The sequence below is a fragment of the Xiphophorus maculatus genome, chromosome 1, assembly GCF_002775205.1.
Source record: "Xiphophorus maculatus strain JP 163 A chromosome 1, X_maculatus-5.0-male, whole genome shotgun sequence".
Lineage (NCBI taxonomy): Eukaryota > Metazoa > Chordata > Actinopteri > Cyprinodontiformes > Poeciliidae > Xiphophorus > Xiphophorus maculatus.
Window position 1 is genome coordinate 8260725 of NC_036443.1, and position 16987 is coordinate 8277711.

The 16987-nt window shown below is 41.4% G+C and overlaps 1 protein-coding gene across 3 annotated transcripts; it reads left to right on the forward strand.

The window, feature by feature from the left end:
- The first annotated feature begins 226 nt into the window (after window positions 1–226).
- On the forward strand, window positions 227–16801 carry nadk (NAD kinase). Of its 3 annotated transcripts, none has more exons than XM_023339546.1 (12): window positions 227–364; window positions 983–1153; window positions 4144–4227; window positions 12053–12182; window positions 12265–12373; window positions 12783–12868; window positions 12951–13053; window positions 13151–13293; window positions 13576–13675; window positions 14019–14176; window positions 15031–15113; window positions 15480–16801. In XM_023339546.1, the coding sequence occupies exons 2-12, from the start codon at window positions 1008–1010 to the stop codon at window positions 15625–15627; spliced, it is 1290 nt and encodes a 429-aa protein (XP_023195314.1). In that variant the 5' UTR covers window positions 227–364; window positions 983–1007; the 3' UTR covers window positions 15628–16801. The 3 variants fall into 3 exon arrangements, with proteins under 3 accessions (XP_023195314.1, XP_005800196.2, XP_023195322.1); XM_005800139.3 differs by having other exon boundaries at window positions 994–1153; XM_023339554.1 differs by lacking the exons at window positions 227–364; window positions 983–1153; window positions 4144–4227 and adding an exon at window positions 9602–10321.
- The last annotated feature ends 186 nt before the right edge of the window (window positions 16802–16987 follow it).

Genomic DNA, 16987 nt, shown 5'->3' on the forward strand with positions numbered 1-16987 from the left:
TTATTTTTCTTGTGCCTTTTTTTAAATTTATTTTTACAATTTTATTAATAGTGACGATACATTGCATTAATACTGGTTGCGACTTTTTTTTATTCTTTTTTTTATTTTTTAAATAGCATTATTTCTTCTTTTCGTGCAAATGTCGTTTTACGCCTTTATCTGGACAAGGTGAGGAACTTGCTATTTGACGTCACCAGTTTGAGAGCGACTGATTGGTCGGTGGGGACCAGGAAGCGGTGAGCTGACTGTTGACAGCTGTCCAGTGAAGGAAGATGGTGAAACGCTGTAGTCTTACCCTGTAATCCTCCGGCAGTTTTCTGAGCTTCAGCCGAGCTGTCCTGCTGTGAGGTTTTCTGCTGAAAAGGTAAAGTTGGACGTCAGAAACAGCGTGACGCGGTATTTTCCACGACTAACCGGGAGCTTAACTCGCTAACTCACTAGTTTAGCTGCTTCATGATTCCTTCCTTCACACGTAGCCATTAATCTCTCTCTGCTCCAAATGTTGCATTTTTTGACTTTCTTTAAGTCGTACTTTTCTTTAAAAAAAAGAAAAAAAAAGAAAAAAGCTTGCCGGACTGCCAATAGTAGTAATAACAAGCTTTTAGCTTATGCTAAAGCTTACATAATTGTGAAAATTTGGCCTGCTAACTTACAGCATCATGGAGCGACACCGAAAATGATATAAACTAGTTGTTGAGCAGGTTGAACTTTTCACTTGAAGCTGCTCTGTGTCCTCTTGGAGGTTTTTGTGAAAAGATAATTTTAAAACGGCAAGAGTTTTAACAGCCACGCTGTATAGAGGAGTCTGCTTGCATTATTTATGTTTCCTCACTTAAAGTTGTGCAAGTTTTTATCTTTCCCCACTGAGGAGTTCTGAAACAAAGCTGCATGGGTTCCTCCCATGCACACCAGCCAGGTTACACAGGACATTATTGTTTTGTAACTATTCGTGCACAATGGCTCAACAGTGTTGACTTGTCAGTTCACTTACAGCCTGGCAATCAGAGATGGACGGTGGATCAGAGGTGCGACTGGAGGCCCCCACCTTCTGCTGCTCCACCTGTGAGGGAGCACCAATCACAGGTCGCCGCTCCGCTCAACGCATGAAGGCCCGCAGTCTGAGCACCTCCTCAGCCACTTACTCAGAACACAGGTCAGTAGGAACCAGGTACCCACTGCACATCACAACACGATGGACCCCTTTTTATACACTTTGTCTTTATTGTAAGCTCTTTTTTACGTAAATTACACATTAGTCAAAGCCAGAAGCTTTCCAATGGGAAATAGTTTGGAAAAACAGCCAAAAATCTAGACTCCAGGGTTGCTTTTCTGCTAAATATCACTGAATGTACCTCACAGAAAAATAAGTAAAGCTACCAACCTGTTAAGGTCAGCAGACCTATACAGGTCTAGTACAAGTTGTTTCACCATATAGTCCCACTGTAGCTGCATATATTTAAAGTTACGCAGGCAGAAAACAGGATGTACTTGTTCCACAAGTTCATGAAAATCCGTCTGATGGAAAAAACTGCAAACTGATTTGCTTCAGCTTCTACAGCATCATCCGTCACAACTCCTGCAACTGTCTGCTTATGTCAAGATTTGCCCGTCTGCTAATGCCAGCTGATCAGATCGATTCTCATCTCTTGTGATGTCATTGCCTTTAAAGGGGCGATATTATGTGAAATCCACTTTTTTGAGCTTTACGTCATATCATAATGTTATTCCCTCATCAAAAACATACCTGGATTGTTGTTTTGATTTTTTTAAACACATCTTTGAGAAATCCTTGAATGGCAGCCATTCAAGAGGTGTCTTAAAGCTCCGCCTATTTCCACAGAGCTCCTCCTTGAAACTGCAGTTTCCAGCCGAGCAGGAGCTTCTTAAAGAGACAAAGACCAACTTCAGTGTCAAATTTCTTTTACGTCATGTTTCATATTTAAATGCGTGCTTTTAAATAGCACTATCTGCCTGGAAATTTTGCATTTAATTTCCATTAACTGCAAACAGAGCTGAATGTACTCACCTCCAACCCCTGTTTTCGCTTCATCACCCAGACGTGTTTTTGTCAGCTTGTGAATGTTTTCAGGATTTTGAGGTTTGGTCACAGTTATGTTTCTCGATAGAATTCCTGCAATTATGTTTTTTCTTTTTCTCAACCAAAGTTGTGTATGATTTGTACAATATATACAAAAATAAAAATGCCAAACAACCAAAACTGGTTAGCTGGCCAAAATCAACAAAAGGAGACGAGACAAGTCGCAACAAAAATGGTCTGTAGAGTCTGGTATCCTCCCTGTAACCATAGTAACATGGTTACATGTTACTGTGTAACCATGTTACCAGCAGAATAAATAAACCAGCAGAATACCAGAAAAAATAAATAAAATAACCCAGGAGGGCTTCCAAAAATCCCCATGGAGCAGCAGGAAGAGGAGGCCTGCAGTGAAAATTGAGCCAGGCTTCCTGTTCCCCTCCCTATCTACCCCTATAATCAGATTTGTCCAGGTTCATGTGAGGAAGTGGGGGTGGAGGGGGGTGGGGTGGATAAAAATAAAAACAAGATTACATGACACAAAATCACCAGCAGAGGGAGAGCTTGTAACACAGCCAGATCTCCTCTGAGTCCATTTGATTTCAAATAATTGAAAATCAGATAATTGGTTTCTCTGTGTTGCGATGCTGCAGCGACCATCCCCCGGTTGGTGACGCTTCTGAACGACTTCTGCTTTTAGCGGCTTGCATTAGAAACGTGTCCTCAACAACCTTGTCACGTTATCTGTTGCACAAACTCTCGTCACTTGAGAAATCAGCCTGTGTGGACAGATCCTGCAGCCTTCTTTGAAACAGCCTGATGAAGGGAAAACCTGAAGAGGCTGGACGTGTTTGTTCCTTGTCGATGTGGTCAGTAGTTGGTATCCGTTTGCGAGATGAGAAAATCTGTAAAAAAAAAAAAAGAGTGAACATCTCCCAAGATGTTGAAACGAACTCCCACAAAGGCAACATTATTGTCTTCTTTTTTCTACCCACACAAGTATGTTGTGAAACATGTTTTTTTTTCTACTGCTTTTGAGTGTCAGAAATCCCCTTTTCCTTTATTTATATGCTGAATGTGATGCAATAATTTACATTTAGCCCCTTTTTTTCTCAAGTGGTTGCAGGAGTTACAAAAATCAACTTGCGTCAGAGCCGCCTTTCTTTTAAAAGTGTTTATTTTTAAAAAATTTAAAAAAAAAAAACCTGTGTTCGTCATCCTGTGGCATCCTTATTTCTGGATGAATGATGCATTTAAAATAAGTGCATCCAACTCAGGAGAGGAAATTTCACTCTAAAAGGTCATTTAAAGCTTAACTTTTCAGACATCTCTAGCGACTTTTTATAGAAAAAAACAACAACTGACAAATCTAGTTACTTTTTTCTTGTGTTGTTGGAGACTTTAACGGCGACAACGCTCTTTTAAATTCATTTAAATTAAAATTTTGCTACAGCAACTCATTTAAAGTTTATTTTTTTCGATGTTGGATTATTTCAGTGATCTCAAATACAAATAAAATTAGCCTGAAACAGCTAAATTTAAGCTCAGTGAATCAGAGTAGGAGAGTTGGTTGACTCAGTAAAGTGATGTGAAGTGACACAACGTGTTGTAAGATTTATTTCTCCATTTTAAGAAACTTGCTTTGCTACAAACCACAACTTTTTTGGTTGTTGTTTGGAGAAAGTGTGATGGTGATCATTAAACATTGACTTCTATTTTCTGGGCTACAGCTACAAGAGGTGAATGCGTTTGTTTTTAAGCACTACATGACTCCTTACTCCACGTATGACTCGGCAAAGGCGCCAAATTAACTGTTGCTCACCGCAGATTCGGCGTAAGGGTTTATTGCTGCAGACTAAGTGCAGGAATCTCTATGCGTCACTTGATGATGGACAAAAATAGTCACGCTTGTAAATATGTTCAACTCAAGGAATGTCAAGAAATTGCAAAACGAAATAATTGATTTGAAATGTGAACCAGAAGACTGGTGTAGAAAAATGGGAGACGTCTTTACTCCAGAGGTCAGGTTATGCTGTTGTTATCAAATTACTCTTTCTGGAAACAAAATCAACTTTATAGAGCTGGATGTTTGTTCCTCTCTCTTCCAGGAGGACTCAGTGGCTTCATGGACCAAGTCCTGTCACCACATTTGGCCCGAAGGCATGCATGCTCCAGAATCCACATGCTGTGATGTAAGTTGGACAAAAAACTTTTCTTTTTTTTCTATCTCTTTGTTAGTAACTAGCTTAATATGGAATAGCCACTGTGATACAGCCAGCTTCTGGTGGCATGAAACCTCCACCGGTCTAACATGAATAATTTGGTGGGAGTGCAAACGACACTTTTGAACACCTAAGAAGATGCGGCTCTTATTCTGAAGGCAGATTTTTCCTGGGTTCCTTCCTGAAAGACATGGCAGTGAAGTGATGTACAGTAGTAGTAGAGTTACCATTAGCATGTAGCTGCAGACTCCTAGCACAACCCTAAAGTCCCACTGGCTGCAACACTTTTTGGTTGGTGCATGCACACACACAGTTTTCACATTAAAATTGCTTTAGGCTTCGATCTGCAAAAAAGCATATTGTTTTTCACACAGTGGAAGGATTCGTATATTTAAGTTTTTAATTGTCAGAGTAGTAATTTTTATTTTGCAGAAACATCTAGAACGCTATGTGCAAATGAACCACAAGGCAGCTATCTGCACGCAACATCCAATAAAGAAACAATTTTTTTCCTTAGTCTGCAAAAACACATTTCACACTTTATTATTTGTTTCCGAAAGGGGGGAAATCTAAGTCTTTACTGAACATCTAGTGTAGATCAAATGTTTTCGTCCTGGACTATTTCTGCTCAAATTTGTTTTCTAGAAGCTCCTAACCTCACAACTCTTTCACTCAAGTGTCTCCATGTCCTCTTGTGTAACTTGTGAAGGAAGTGTGAACCAAAAAGATGAAAAACCTTAAATGGTTATTTGTAAATTTAGTCCTTCATGCAAAGAATCAAGCACCAAGTGAAAACCTGAACTACAACAGGAACAAAAAAATGCTCCTTTGGTAGTTAGACAAAGAATCATTTGTTCTTTAAATACACAATCACAGCCTTGCTGCTCTGTGGACTTAGCGTGATTTTGCTGGAGCTAATGTGGTTTATCCTGAAGGCTCTTTGGTATTAAACTTCCCTGGAGTCACACCCAGCAATGTCTGCAGTTGTCAGATCAACCCATAGATCAGGTGACTGACTGAAATGTAAGTGATGTAAGTTCAACAGGTATATCTTGAATGGCGTATCTCTGTGGGCCACAGGTTAACTTGCATGATGCACAACATGCACTGAAGTAAAAAAAAACCAAAAACATTACTACTTTGTTTTGATTGGGAAAGCAAAAAACTGATTATCTTTCAGAGATGATGAATCCCAATGTGATTCAAAGTGTGTGTGCAGCTTTTGATCTGCGGTAGCAGGAGCTCTCCCTCTACATTAGTATTTTAATGGTCAGTTATTCCCTAGAAGGTCTCATTACTCATTGGTCATCTGATGTTGTGGTGAGTCTGAACACAGAGAAGTGTCACTGTTGCATAACTGAAGTGAACTCCTTATGAAAGCTAATGGAAAAAGGAATCTCAACTATGCGATGCATTGAGGTTGTTGTTTTTGGCTCTGCTAGCAGTTTCTCGAACAATCTGCAAAAACAGATCAAAGGGTTTGATAGTGCAGCTGCGGGAGTGACCAAACATAACGAACTGATGTTTGGTGATTTCCAGGGTGTATTTTAGCAGCTGAGAAGTGATTGTTTTTGCTTTTGGAGCAACATGACTAGAGGTGGATGGATCAGACGTTGCTGGCATTGCTGATTGTGGTCGATTCTGATTTCTCTTTAAGAACTGTGAAAATATGAAATTAGAATTCAAAATATTGTTTTCTAACCCTCCTCCTATGAGATATAAAACTGCATGCTAAAACAACTACAAAATGATGAGTTGATATTTATATCTTTGCATTTTTTTATCTACAGTAAGCTGGTTGGCTCTCTTCAGAGTACGTACAGCCTGTAGTTTCCAAATGCTTATCTGACTCCAACACCTGCCATGACAGAGTTGATCAGAGAGTAAAACAGAGCAACTTTAACATAAAATGTTTCACTTTCTTGGCATCTTTTTAAGTCTTGCTTTCTCTTGCTCTCTCACAGCCGGAATTTACTGCAGACATGTCCTGAGACATCCAGAAATTATAGTTTCTCATTTAATCCTGCAGGTGTTTAATCTGACTTTGTATCTTGACACCTTAATGATACTGAAAATGGCTAACTTTGAGTCTGTATGACCATTTGCACGCTGATGAGAATTACTAACCACTTTATGATCAGACATGCAAGCCCCCTGAGGAGGTAGTTACATAACCATAACCAAGAGATAAATCCTCATGACTTTACCTGTTGATGCCTAGATGTGATCATTTTAGTTATCAAATTGTTTTAAGATGTTGTGGCACTGCTGGAATTTATCTCTGTAACAAAGCAAGCAGAGAGAGAAGGTAAAAAAACTCTGTTGATTGTCAAGGTTGACTTCATTGAAGACTTTGTTTAGAGCCATCTTGCTGCAATTATTGTGTTTTTTTTTAACCAATCACTTGTCAGCTTTAGTCTGGTTAAAAACCAGCTCCTTAGAGTCTTGACCCTTGGCTGTTGAAAAATGATTACTTCCCAGAGGTGTGGACTTTATTGAACTTGTATATTTTACCTAATATTTACTTGTGATGTATGTAATGTGTCAGTTTGATGCTAAAGATCTTACTGGAAATTGCCTGCGCTGTAAGAAACCATACTCCACTGCTAAGAGAGAAGCGCTTCGACGAGGCAGCTATTAATGTCAATTCAATAATTGGAAGTGTGGCCAACTGGATTGCTACGTTCACTTCCTCCATTGCCAAAACTACAGGCAGACTACAATTCTAAAACAGCGCAGAAAATCGAGGCCATCGTCCACAACTTCTCCTTCTCTTCACTGATTGCCCCGGTTTACATTCTGCCAGAGGAATCTATGTAAATGGGAGAAATCACAGAAGGAGAAGTGGAGAGAGATTAGAATCGATTAGAACTGCATAGGAAGGCAGTAACCAGGCTAGGCCAGCTTTAACAAAGCTAAAAATATAGCAATCAGGTCATTTGTAGGTACATTCCTACTTAAAACACTTTTTCTTTGTGCCATGCTGTCATTTGCACACACAATGACATGGACCAAACCCTGTAAACATCTCCTGTTTTTATTATGTAATGCAAACACCAATACAATTTTGAAATACTCGGTTGCTTTTGTGCCACCTCGTCTCATTATCGTCCCAAACTGAGTCACACAGATCGTTAATTGTTGTTAGGATATTGTTTTAAGTCCCCTTATTGTTATGAAAGAATCCCAGCCTTTGTTTTTCTTTTGATTAGTCAAAGCCTGGACTAAATGATGACCTACTGACTCCCTCCATCACGTAAGCTTCTGTTTGCTGCCTGTTTCCCACTCGCTGTGTCTGTAGGATTAGCATCCTTAAAGCTGCTCGACGGGTTAAAAGAAGCAGAACCAGGCTATCTTTGTCTCTAACAATGGCTGGGTGGAAACAGTTTTGGGAAAGACCAGTCGGGGGAATTGTCATAGGAAAGGATGATTAGGCATGGAAGACAAAGGTAAAGTGTTTATGCTGAAGACTTCGTCATGTCAGGTGAGGCTGAGGTGTTTTCTTTTTTTTATGTTAATTTGGGTCGACATTTCTCTGATTCTTGTACAAATCACACCAAAATCCACTTTTATTTAAAAAAAAACAAACAAACCCAATGCTAATTATTTCTTTTATCTCTAACCTGAACCATTTTTAATTGAGGAATTTAAACCGAGGCCAGTTCATTTATTGTGTTGATCACCTCCACACCTTTCCACCTCGTTTTCTTTTTATGTCATTTCTTAGAATTTACAGGGAACAAATTTAAGACATTCTGACATTTCTAACATACTTTCTCATTGTAGTTTGCCAAAAAAATCTTGGCATAGATGTCGTTTTTAACTCGCTGCAAATACTTTTGTCAGATGAGAAGTTCTGTTCTGAAGAAACGTTGGAGCAGATGGTCTGATGTAAGAGGGGTCACTTCCGCTTCATTTCATCTATTTACAGAGCGTCAAATCACAACAAAAGGCTGTAATTGAATCCAGTATTTAGCTGATAAAAGTCTTTGTCCAAGTTTTTGTCATTAGCAAGGACGATTCATGCGGTAAAGTTAGATCTGTGACAAAAGGAGAAAGGTTTTCATTTTCAAAAAATGGCGACATAAAACTGATGAGGAGGATCGCAATCCAATCAAATAGCCCCCTTGTTATTTAAAATGATAAAAGTAATATAACCTGAATTCATTTCCATTCTATAGTGCGTACCATCTCTACGTGAAATAAAATGACTAAATATGGAAGAGGCTCTACGACAAAATAGATTTCATCAACTAAAACATCATAAGGTTTAGCTGGCTAAAAGAAGAGATGGATTTCAGCAGACGCTTTGTGGCCATGGCAACAAGTTTGCTAATTACTGCATGATGTCATGCTGATTCCTACCAGCGGGATCAAGAAAAAGACACAAACAAACTGCAACTTGCTATCGTGAAACTATTACGCTTCAGTTTTCATCCATGAGAACTGAAGCCTGTAGCACACGGCCTTGAAATAAGAGACGCAACAATTCGCCGACGGCTTGTTTAAAAACCTTTCAGTACGCCCCGTATTATCTCTCTGTTTAGACTGCGTACGAACACCGGCCAAGGCGTGCGTTGCTGAGTCGTGTGTACCTACGGCCGCGCAGCGACGGCAGACGTGCGTTTCCAGAACGGCTGGTTATGTGAAAGTGAAAAGGTGACATTCCATTATTCGTAGTTAAGGTTGTACCCTTCAGTCTCCTCCCTTCTTAGTCACACTCCTTCAGGATTCAGGACACCAGATGATCCAGGCCCTTTCTCAGCCCTCAGGCACCCTGCTGAAATACTTCCATGCACTGTCAACACAGGCATGAGGTACAGCGACTTATAAATATTTCACGCGTTAACTCACATGAAAAACTTAGAGATAAAACTCTGTACTTTAGTGACGAGCTTTGTGATTTAACCTATTTTACTCCGATACCCTTAAATGCACCATTAGGCCTGTCGCAATAGCAAGTTTTCCTCGTCAATAAATTGACCCAGAAGTTGCGAAGATTGCGATAAACGATAGTGTTGTTGTTTTGAGGCCATTTTAAGGTAACATGTTGATAACGGGATAATAATGCAAATTTGTTCCCTCAACAGCAGACTTTAATTTCATATAGAGCACTCCACACTGGGATTGGAAGAAGTTTTAAGCATCCCAAATAAAACACAACCAAACACGGCAAGTTAAGTGTTAATAAAATTGCCCTTTGAAAAATATGAATCATCAGAATGGAAGTTATCGAGCTCAATTTCTTTCATCATGCGATTGATTTCTTATTGCGACAGGCCTACAATTATAGCTGTTCTTTGAACATCACTGCAAAGAACGTCACTGTTCTAAGAAAACATGGCTGCAAATGCCGTGCATGAAGCGGAGTTTGCCCTGCAGGTCAGGCTTAATTTTATTATTAAAACATATTTTTACTTCCTTACAGTAACAGCACACGAGGAATCATCCTGTTGATTTCCAATAAAACCCAGTGGCGCTGTTGCCTCAGACCAGTTACGTTGTTTCCTGTTGCTGGTCAAGGCGCAGAATGAGGTCATGCAGGTGGAAACACTTTGGCGTTGAAGTAAATGTGCCGCCGTTGATGGCAGCTGAGGTTGTGTTGCTCAGTGAGTCACACCTGTCCAACGAGGAGATGGGGAGTGGAGTGGGCGGGGCCAGCTCGGCTGCCTGGGCGGAGCCCAGCATGCGGAGAGGCCTTAAGAGGAGCGAGAGCTTAACCTCGGGAGCAGAGCTGCAGAGAAGGTTTTAGTGCCAAGGCCTGTCAGGGACAATTACAGTCTCAGTGGCTGCAGCTCTTAGAGTTTCTCAGCTGATCCCGGGAGGCCTGAGCGCCGCTTCTCAACTTACAACACGGGAGTTTTGTTTTGTGGGAGCTTCAAAATGTGTAGTTGTTAGAGGCGGGATGCGCTGTTCTGAGAGACGCAACCATCGGGAAAGAACCTGCTGAGTCCACCTGCAGCTGCGGTGGTTTTACTTTTTTTTTTTTTAGAGCCATGAAGTTTAACCAGTCTGTAACAGAGGAGACACAGGGGAGCCACAGCGAGAACAAAGTCTGGAAATGGTGAGAAATTCACTGTTTGTTTTTTTTTCCACCCATAAAGGAATCTGTGAAGAGGGGTCAATTATAACCAAACCTGGCTGTAAATCATCAGTTCTTGGCTGAGAACAACAGATTCCTACAAGTGGAGCGACGAACGCAAGTAGTCGCTGCTAACAGTGTGTGTTATCAAAGGCGGGATGTGGGTTGGGCACAAACCGGCTGAATGAAAGGTCGGGGTGTGGACACTTTGAGGTGATCCGACGAGGAACTGGTCCTGAATAGATCAGAGGGTCACCGCCGGATCGCTTTGTCTCCTCCGGTTCACAGGGAAGCTGTTCTGGTCAGTGTTTTCTGGGGAAGAGAGAGGCGGGGAGACTTCTCTAGATCTGGGTTAGTTTCTGTTTAAAACATCCCAGCTCTGCCTTTTTGAAGGTTGCGAGGTTTTGTGTTTGGTTGTGTTGCAGCGTGGGGGGAGGTTTTGGTTTAAAAATAAAAAAAAAAGAGGAACTTGAAATGTGATCACATTGTGGCGATATGTCCAGTTGAAGTCAGAGATCTCCATTTCATCCATACTCCTCTTCCTGTTTCTGAAGATTGAATGCATGATGATGGTGATAATGTGTGTTGATGCCTAAATGATATTGGTGTCAACCTGCTTGTATTTCCAGTTTGTGTATCTACTGTTGTGGTTCACTTATCAGTAGGTATTTACACAAAAAACAACCCCATCTAACAAATATCTACCGTTATGTAATCAATTTTCTCTTAAAGCGAAAAGCAGTAATTATTTCTACTCCTCGTTAATCAGTGCAGCATATTGATTGTTGCAGCTTTCATTATTTACAATAATTGGGTTTTTTTTTTTGTTTTTTGTTCAAATCCATTGAGGCACCCAAAGATGGAGCTTAAATACCAGCTTAAAGTTTTCAAAATGTTCAGAATGTTCTAAGTGTTTCATGTCTAAAGAGCCGCGCTGAAGCAGAACAACTGGGGTTTTCAATTTTTCTACATTTAAACTTTTAAAAATTAGATGTGCCACTAAAAAAAATATTTTCTAAACCGATTTGATTGAAAGGTCTTCATAGGAGACTGTACTGGACGTAGGAGACTGGAGAGGGGACATGTTGTAGTTCACAGCAACAAGTGGGCGAGGGGCAAACTATTTAAAAACCTCCTGATGGCCTTCATCCATCCCATTTTTCTAGACACTCAAGAGTTTGGTTGATGTAAAGATGCCACCGTTGCATAAGGAGAATACAGACGAGCCATTCTGTTAGAAATAAAGGCGGTGTGCTGTTCTGTCTGCCATCTGTAGCTAATGAAGCTAACCAACAGAAGCAGACTCTGGGATTCCCTTTGGCACTTTCCATATTTCGCTTTTGATTCGGAGTATTTTTAGGCGCCATGAAGTCGGTTTGGTCATATTTATGTAATCGTTTTTCCGAGAATGAACTTCTGTGACCCCGTTTCTCATCTGAACGCACTTCTCCCTTCTTCAGAGAAGCTTTCTTGGTTTGCTGTTGCGTTTGTTGGGGACATTTGGCTCACCTTTTAGGGTCGAGAAGAGGTGAGGCGTTGCAGAACGACGAAGCTCGACTTTAATCTGATGTGTCTAATTGGATAGATGCTAATCAGTCCTGGTTATGATGCAGCTTTTTTCGGTTAACAGCTCTTATATCAGCTCTCTTGGCTGCTATGTGATGTATTCTTTGGGTGTTTGGTTCCTCCTAAAGTTTATTTTGTCTCCTTCAGGCACATTCAGGATCCCGCCAGCCAGAGACTGACGTGGAACAAGCCTCCGAAAAGTGTCCTTGTCATCAAGAAGATCCGAGATGCCAGCCTGCTTCAGCCGTTCAAGGAGCTCTGCACTTTCCTCACCGAGGTAACAGCGCTCCCGATCGTCCTGTCCTTTTCACGCCGCTTCCTTCTGCGTCAACGCGTCTGTTGTCTCTGCGTCGCTGCAGGTGAAGGACCTGATGGTTTACGTGGAGAAGAAGGTCCTGGATGATCCGGCCATTTCAGGCGACGAAGTTTTCGCCGCCATCACTAAGAAATTTTGCACTTTCAGAGAAGGTACCGATTCAGATCGCTCCGGTTAACCGTTGGTTTATGTTTTTATTTTATTTTATTTTATTATGATTTATTGATGAATCGGTTAAAAAAAAGAAAAAAAAGGCACATTTAGCAGATTTTTTTTATTTAGCCACTTTTTTTGTACTGTTAGAAATACATTAAAATGTGCAAATAAACAAATACTTAAATTCCTTTTTAAGAAAAAAAATTACTTGAAATGCAGTAATACATATATATACAGTATATATATGTACTGTATATATATACAGTATATATGTATAGTACAGTTTGACTTAATTTCTGCTCTGTGTTCTTTCAGCAAAATGGCCTTTTCTTTTTGTAGTTAACGATTTCCCGATAGCATTATGAACCTAAATTGTACATGTTTAATGGTGTTTGTGTCGGTCAGATCTGGACGATATCTCCAATCGTGTGGACTTCATCATCTGTCTCGGTGGAGATGGAACGTTGCTGTACGCGTCTTCGCTTTTCCAGGTATCCACCCAGAAAAGACAGTCAAAGAAAACCCCGCAGTATCTCTATTTCCCGTTGTTACATAATGTGTATTTCCTTGCAGGAGAGCGTCCCCCCTGTCATGGCCTTCCACCTGGGCTCCCTGGGCTTCCTGACGCCGTTCAAGTTCGATACGTATCAGTCTCAGGTCACGCAGATCATCGAAGGTTAGTGAGTGTTCCCCGACCCGCCCGTCGTCCCGCAGCGGTCATTCTTTCTCTGCGGAGGTTTGCGTCGTGCGCTCATGCGTGCCTCTGCCTGCAGGAAACGCCGCCATCGTGCTGCGAAGTCGCCTGCAGGTGCGAGTGCTCAAGGAGAACTGGGAGAAGAAGGACACGGTGGACGAGAAGGGCATCATCCTGACCAATAAGGACCTGGAGACCAGCCGCAAAGCCATGCAGTATCAGGTACGTGACGTGATTCCTGCACCGTAATTAGGCCACAGCAGCTCGTGGTGTCGCCCCGCCCCCGCCTGCTGGGCGCTGTGGTGGTTGTTGGTCAACGCGGCGAGCAGGGTGTGACATCAGCCGACAGACACTCCAGCTGCATATTTCAGGCTTGTGCTCAGTATCGGTGTCCTCGCTGGCAGCAAACGCGATCCTGACTCAGAGCGACTTCAAGTCAGCCGCGCACATGGAGAGGATTTTTCCAGAGTTGACTCCCCCCCCCCCACTGTCTGTGTGTTTCAGGTTCTTAACGAGGTGGTGGTGGACAGAGGACCCTCCTCCTACCTGTCCAACGTGGACCTCTTCCTGGACGGACACCTGATCACCACGGTGCAGGGGGACGGTGAGCGGACGGGTCATTAAGCCGACACTGTCATTTCTTTCTTTATGTGTTTTTTGCACATTGAAAGCGGTAGGAATATAATTACTCGAAATTATGTTCTTGTTGAAAAGATAACGGTAAGACAGAAAAATTCAGGTAACACAAGAAAACCAAAAGAAGAAAAAATCTCAAAATGTACATTTATTTAGTTAATTTTGAACTCTTGTTATACTTGATTTTAAAGACAAATAATTCCCTACGTATGAAGAGAGACACTATTTTTAGCGCCTTTGATTGCAGCTGAAACCTGTTCACCGTGTGCTTCGTTTTCCTTGAAACACCTCGCGTCTCTGTTTTGCCTCAGGTTTGATCGTTTCCACGCCGACGGGCAGCACGGCGTACGCGGTGGCCGCCGGAGCCTCCATGATCCACCCCAACGTCCCGGCCATCATGATCACCCCCATCTGTCCTCACTCCCTCTCCTTCAGACCCATCGTGGTGCCTGCTGGAGTGGAGCTCCAGGTACGTGTTCAACAGCGCCTCCTCTGGCTGCAAATGGAGCTGCGTTTTCATAAAAATAAAAAATAAAAAAAAAAACAGACGGGAGGAAGTGGGGGAATTTTCTGGGGGAAAATTTGTTGTTTTGTAAGAGGTTAAAAATGAACTAAATTCAAATGTTTTTGTTTGTTTATTATTTTTAGATAGTTGAAGTTTAAAAATAAAAAGGGAAGGAGAACAAACGGTTAGCTTTTCGCCAGAAATGGATGCAGAGAAGTGTAGCGTTTATACAAAGAGGCAGAATTATTACTATAATGAATAAAACACCTTGCACAAATAATTAACATATTCTACATATTTTATCACATCACTGCTACGTTTTGATTTTTATGTGATGAACATTTTTTTTTTCACATACATTTTATGTTCAGTCTCTTTACTTTGACTCTCCTAAATAAAACCCAGTGAAAACAATTGGATTTGAAAGGAAAGCATTTAAAGGGACGACGACAACGTTGACCAACAATATTGGGAAACTGTCTCGTTCCGCCAGCAGATTATTTCACTTATAACTAGTTCATTTTCATCAATACTAATTATCGACTCAGAACAAGCTCCTCGAATTTGCTGGAATGTTATTTGTAGGTTATTCTAGCATTATTTCAGGTGCACTAAGGTATTTGCACTAGAAGCCAGATCCAAAATACTCCGTTTAGATTTTGTGTGTCTGCACTGTGAGGCTATGATCAGCTGGGCGTCCGTTTTCTCGTCATCTAGTTTCTGGCCTTTACACTCGACGGCATGTTTTGGTCGTAAAAGCTGCGCCCGTGTTTCCTCTAAGCGGTCTGAGCATGTCCTCCTTCCTCCTCTCCTCTCAGATAAAGCTCTCCCCTGATGCCAGGAACACGGCCTGGGTGTCGTTCGACGGCAGGAAGAGACAGGAGATCTGCCACGGAGACAGGTCGGTCGGCACGCCGAGCTGCTCGCCGTCGTAATAAATGGTTGCTTGAGTATAAATGAATGAGAACTGTTAGACGGACAAGGCAACCCTCAGCACTCAGGCTTTTTTACATAAACTTGTCAGGCTCTTTAATTGGCTTGAGCCACACTCAGTCCCTCTCTTCATGTAACGTAACCAGATGTAATGACCTTCCTGGTTGTTGTAAAGAGCTGCAATAAAATGCCCAGTGTTGCTCAATAGGGGATTCCGCCTCAGTTTCCACTTCTTTGTTCTTTTTACTGGAAGTTTTCCTATTTCCTTGTTCTGATCTCATTTGGACCAACCTTTTTATATTGTTTGTTTTTTCTTCCTTCATCCCTATTCCAGTATCACCATCACCACTTCCTGCTTCCCCGTTCCCTCCATCTGCTTCCGAGACCCGGTGAACGACTGGTTCGAGAGCCTGGCCACGTGTTTACACTGGAACGTGAGGAAGAAGCAGAACTACCTCAGCTCGGAGGACGAAGAGTTCTGAAGGACCGCTCCTTTCGCCTGCCGCCGCCGAGAGCCTCCGACTCTTAACTTTAGTATTGGCAAAAGTCAAAGTGCAGCGATTTCGGACGTGTAATCAAAAAGGAAAGCAACACACTGCAACTCTCGGGTTGAACCCAAACACAGTCGCGTGGCGTCATAGTGCTGTTGTTGGCTTGCTCCGAGACTTTTTCCATATTCAGGGAGACTTTTTTTTTTTTTTTAAAAGGAAATCAACTCTCTCTGCTGAAGCAAAGACCAAACTACACTAGAGTAGAAAAACTCCAGTTCATGTTTAACTAAGAACTAATGAGATCTTAAAAGTTGCTTTAGCTGAATCCAGGGGCCCAACTGTGCAGAATGTGCCTTAAACACTGCCTTCATCAGGATAAAGTGATATTTTGAGGTTACCAAATTTGTGTTTTTTTCTATTTTTTTTATCTAACATTTGCCATGTTTGTCTTTCCTGTTAGCAGAACTGAACACATGGCTGTGTTTTAGGTAGTTTACTGAATCGAAGGCGGCACAAAGCTGTTGCGAGCCCCTTCTTACTGATGTCTGGTTTTAAAGATTTTTCCTTTAAGCATCCGCCAAACATTTTAAAATCTGTATTTTTTTAGACCGATGTCTGTGGGCTCTGTGATGGTCTGTGTGTGAATGTTGAGGGATTGTTACAAACTTGCTGCGTTTCCCACAGTGCAGCCTACGTTACAGGTCTGTCGGGACCTGCCCACCGTCCAGATGTTTGGTTTTAAATCGACTCAACAGATCAATCATTCCTCTTAACCCTGTACATAAATGTAAAACGCTAATAAGCTGTTGTTTTGTATAATAATGTTTATTCACAGGTTTACAGTGTATTATTACTGAAAATAAATCTATTTGCTACTTTTTATACGGCGATGCGTTTGTCACTTGTTGATTTTTGTCGACGTGGAGCAGTCTAGTGTCTTGACGATCCGTTAGAAACGCATTCCAGGGCAAATGTGATTTGTCTGACTTTTAATAGGAAAGAGACCAGCTGGTTCGTCACCAGCGTTGGTCTCAGCTGTTCTCTGTAAAGTGCTTTTCACTTTTGTAACCGAGAGCCTGCAACTCTAACTTTTGCATTGGCAAGTTTGATAAACGTGTCCAAGAAGCTATTCTCTTTTTTTTTTTTTTTTTCCATAACACCTTAATAAACAGAAAGTTGAAGCAGGAATGGTTGTCTTTGGTTTTTTTTATATACATCTATATAAGAGTTACTCCTGGTGTCTTATTATTTGTTTCTGTACACAAAATATTAAAGTGTTGATGCATCTCAATTCAGAAAGTGAAGCCTGTTCCATATCATTTTAAAAGTTATAGGTCAGTTTTTTCTCTTC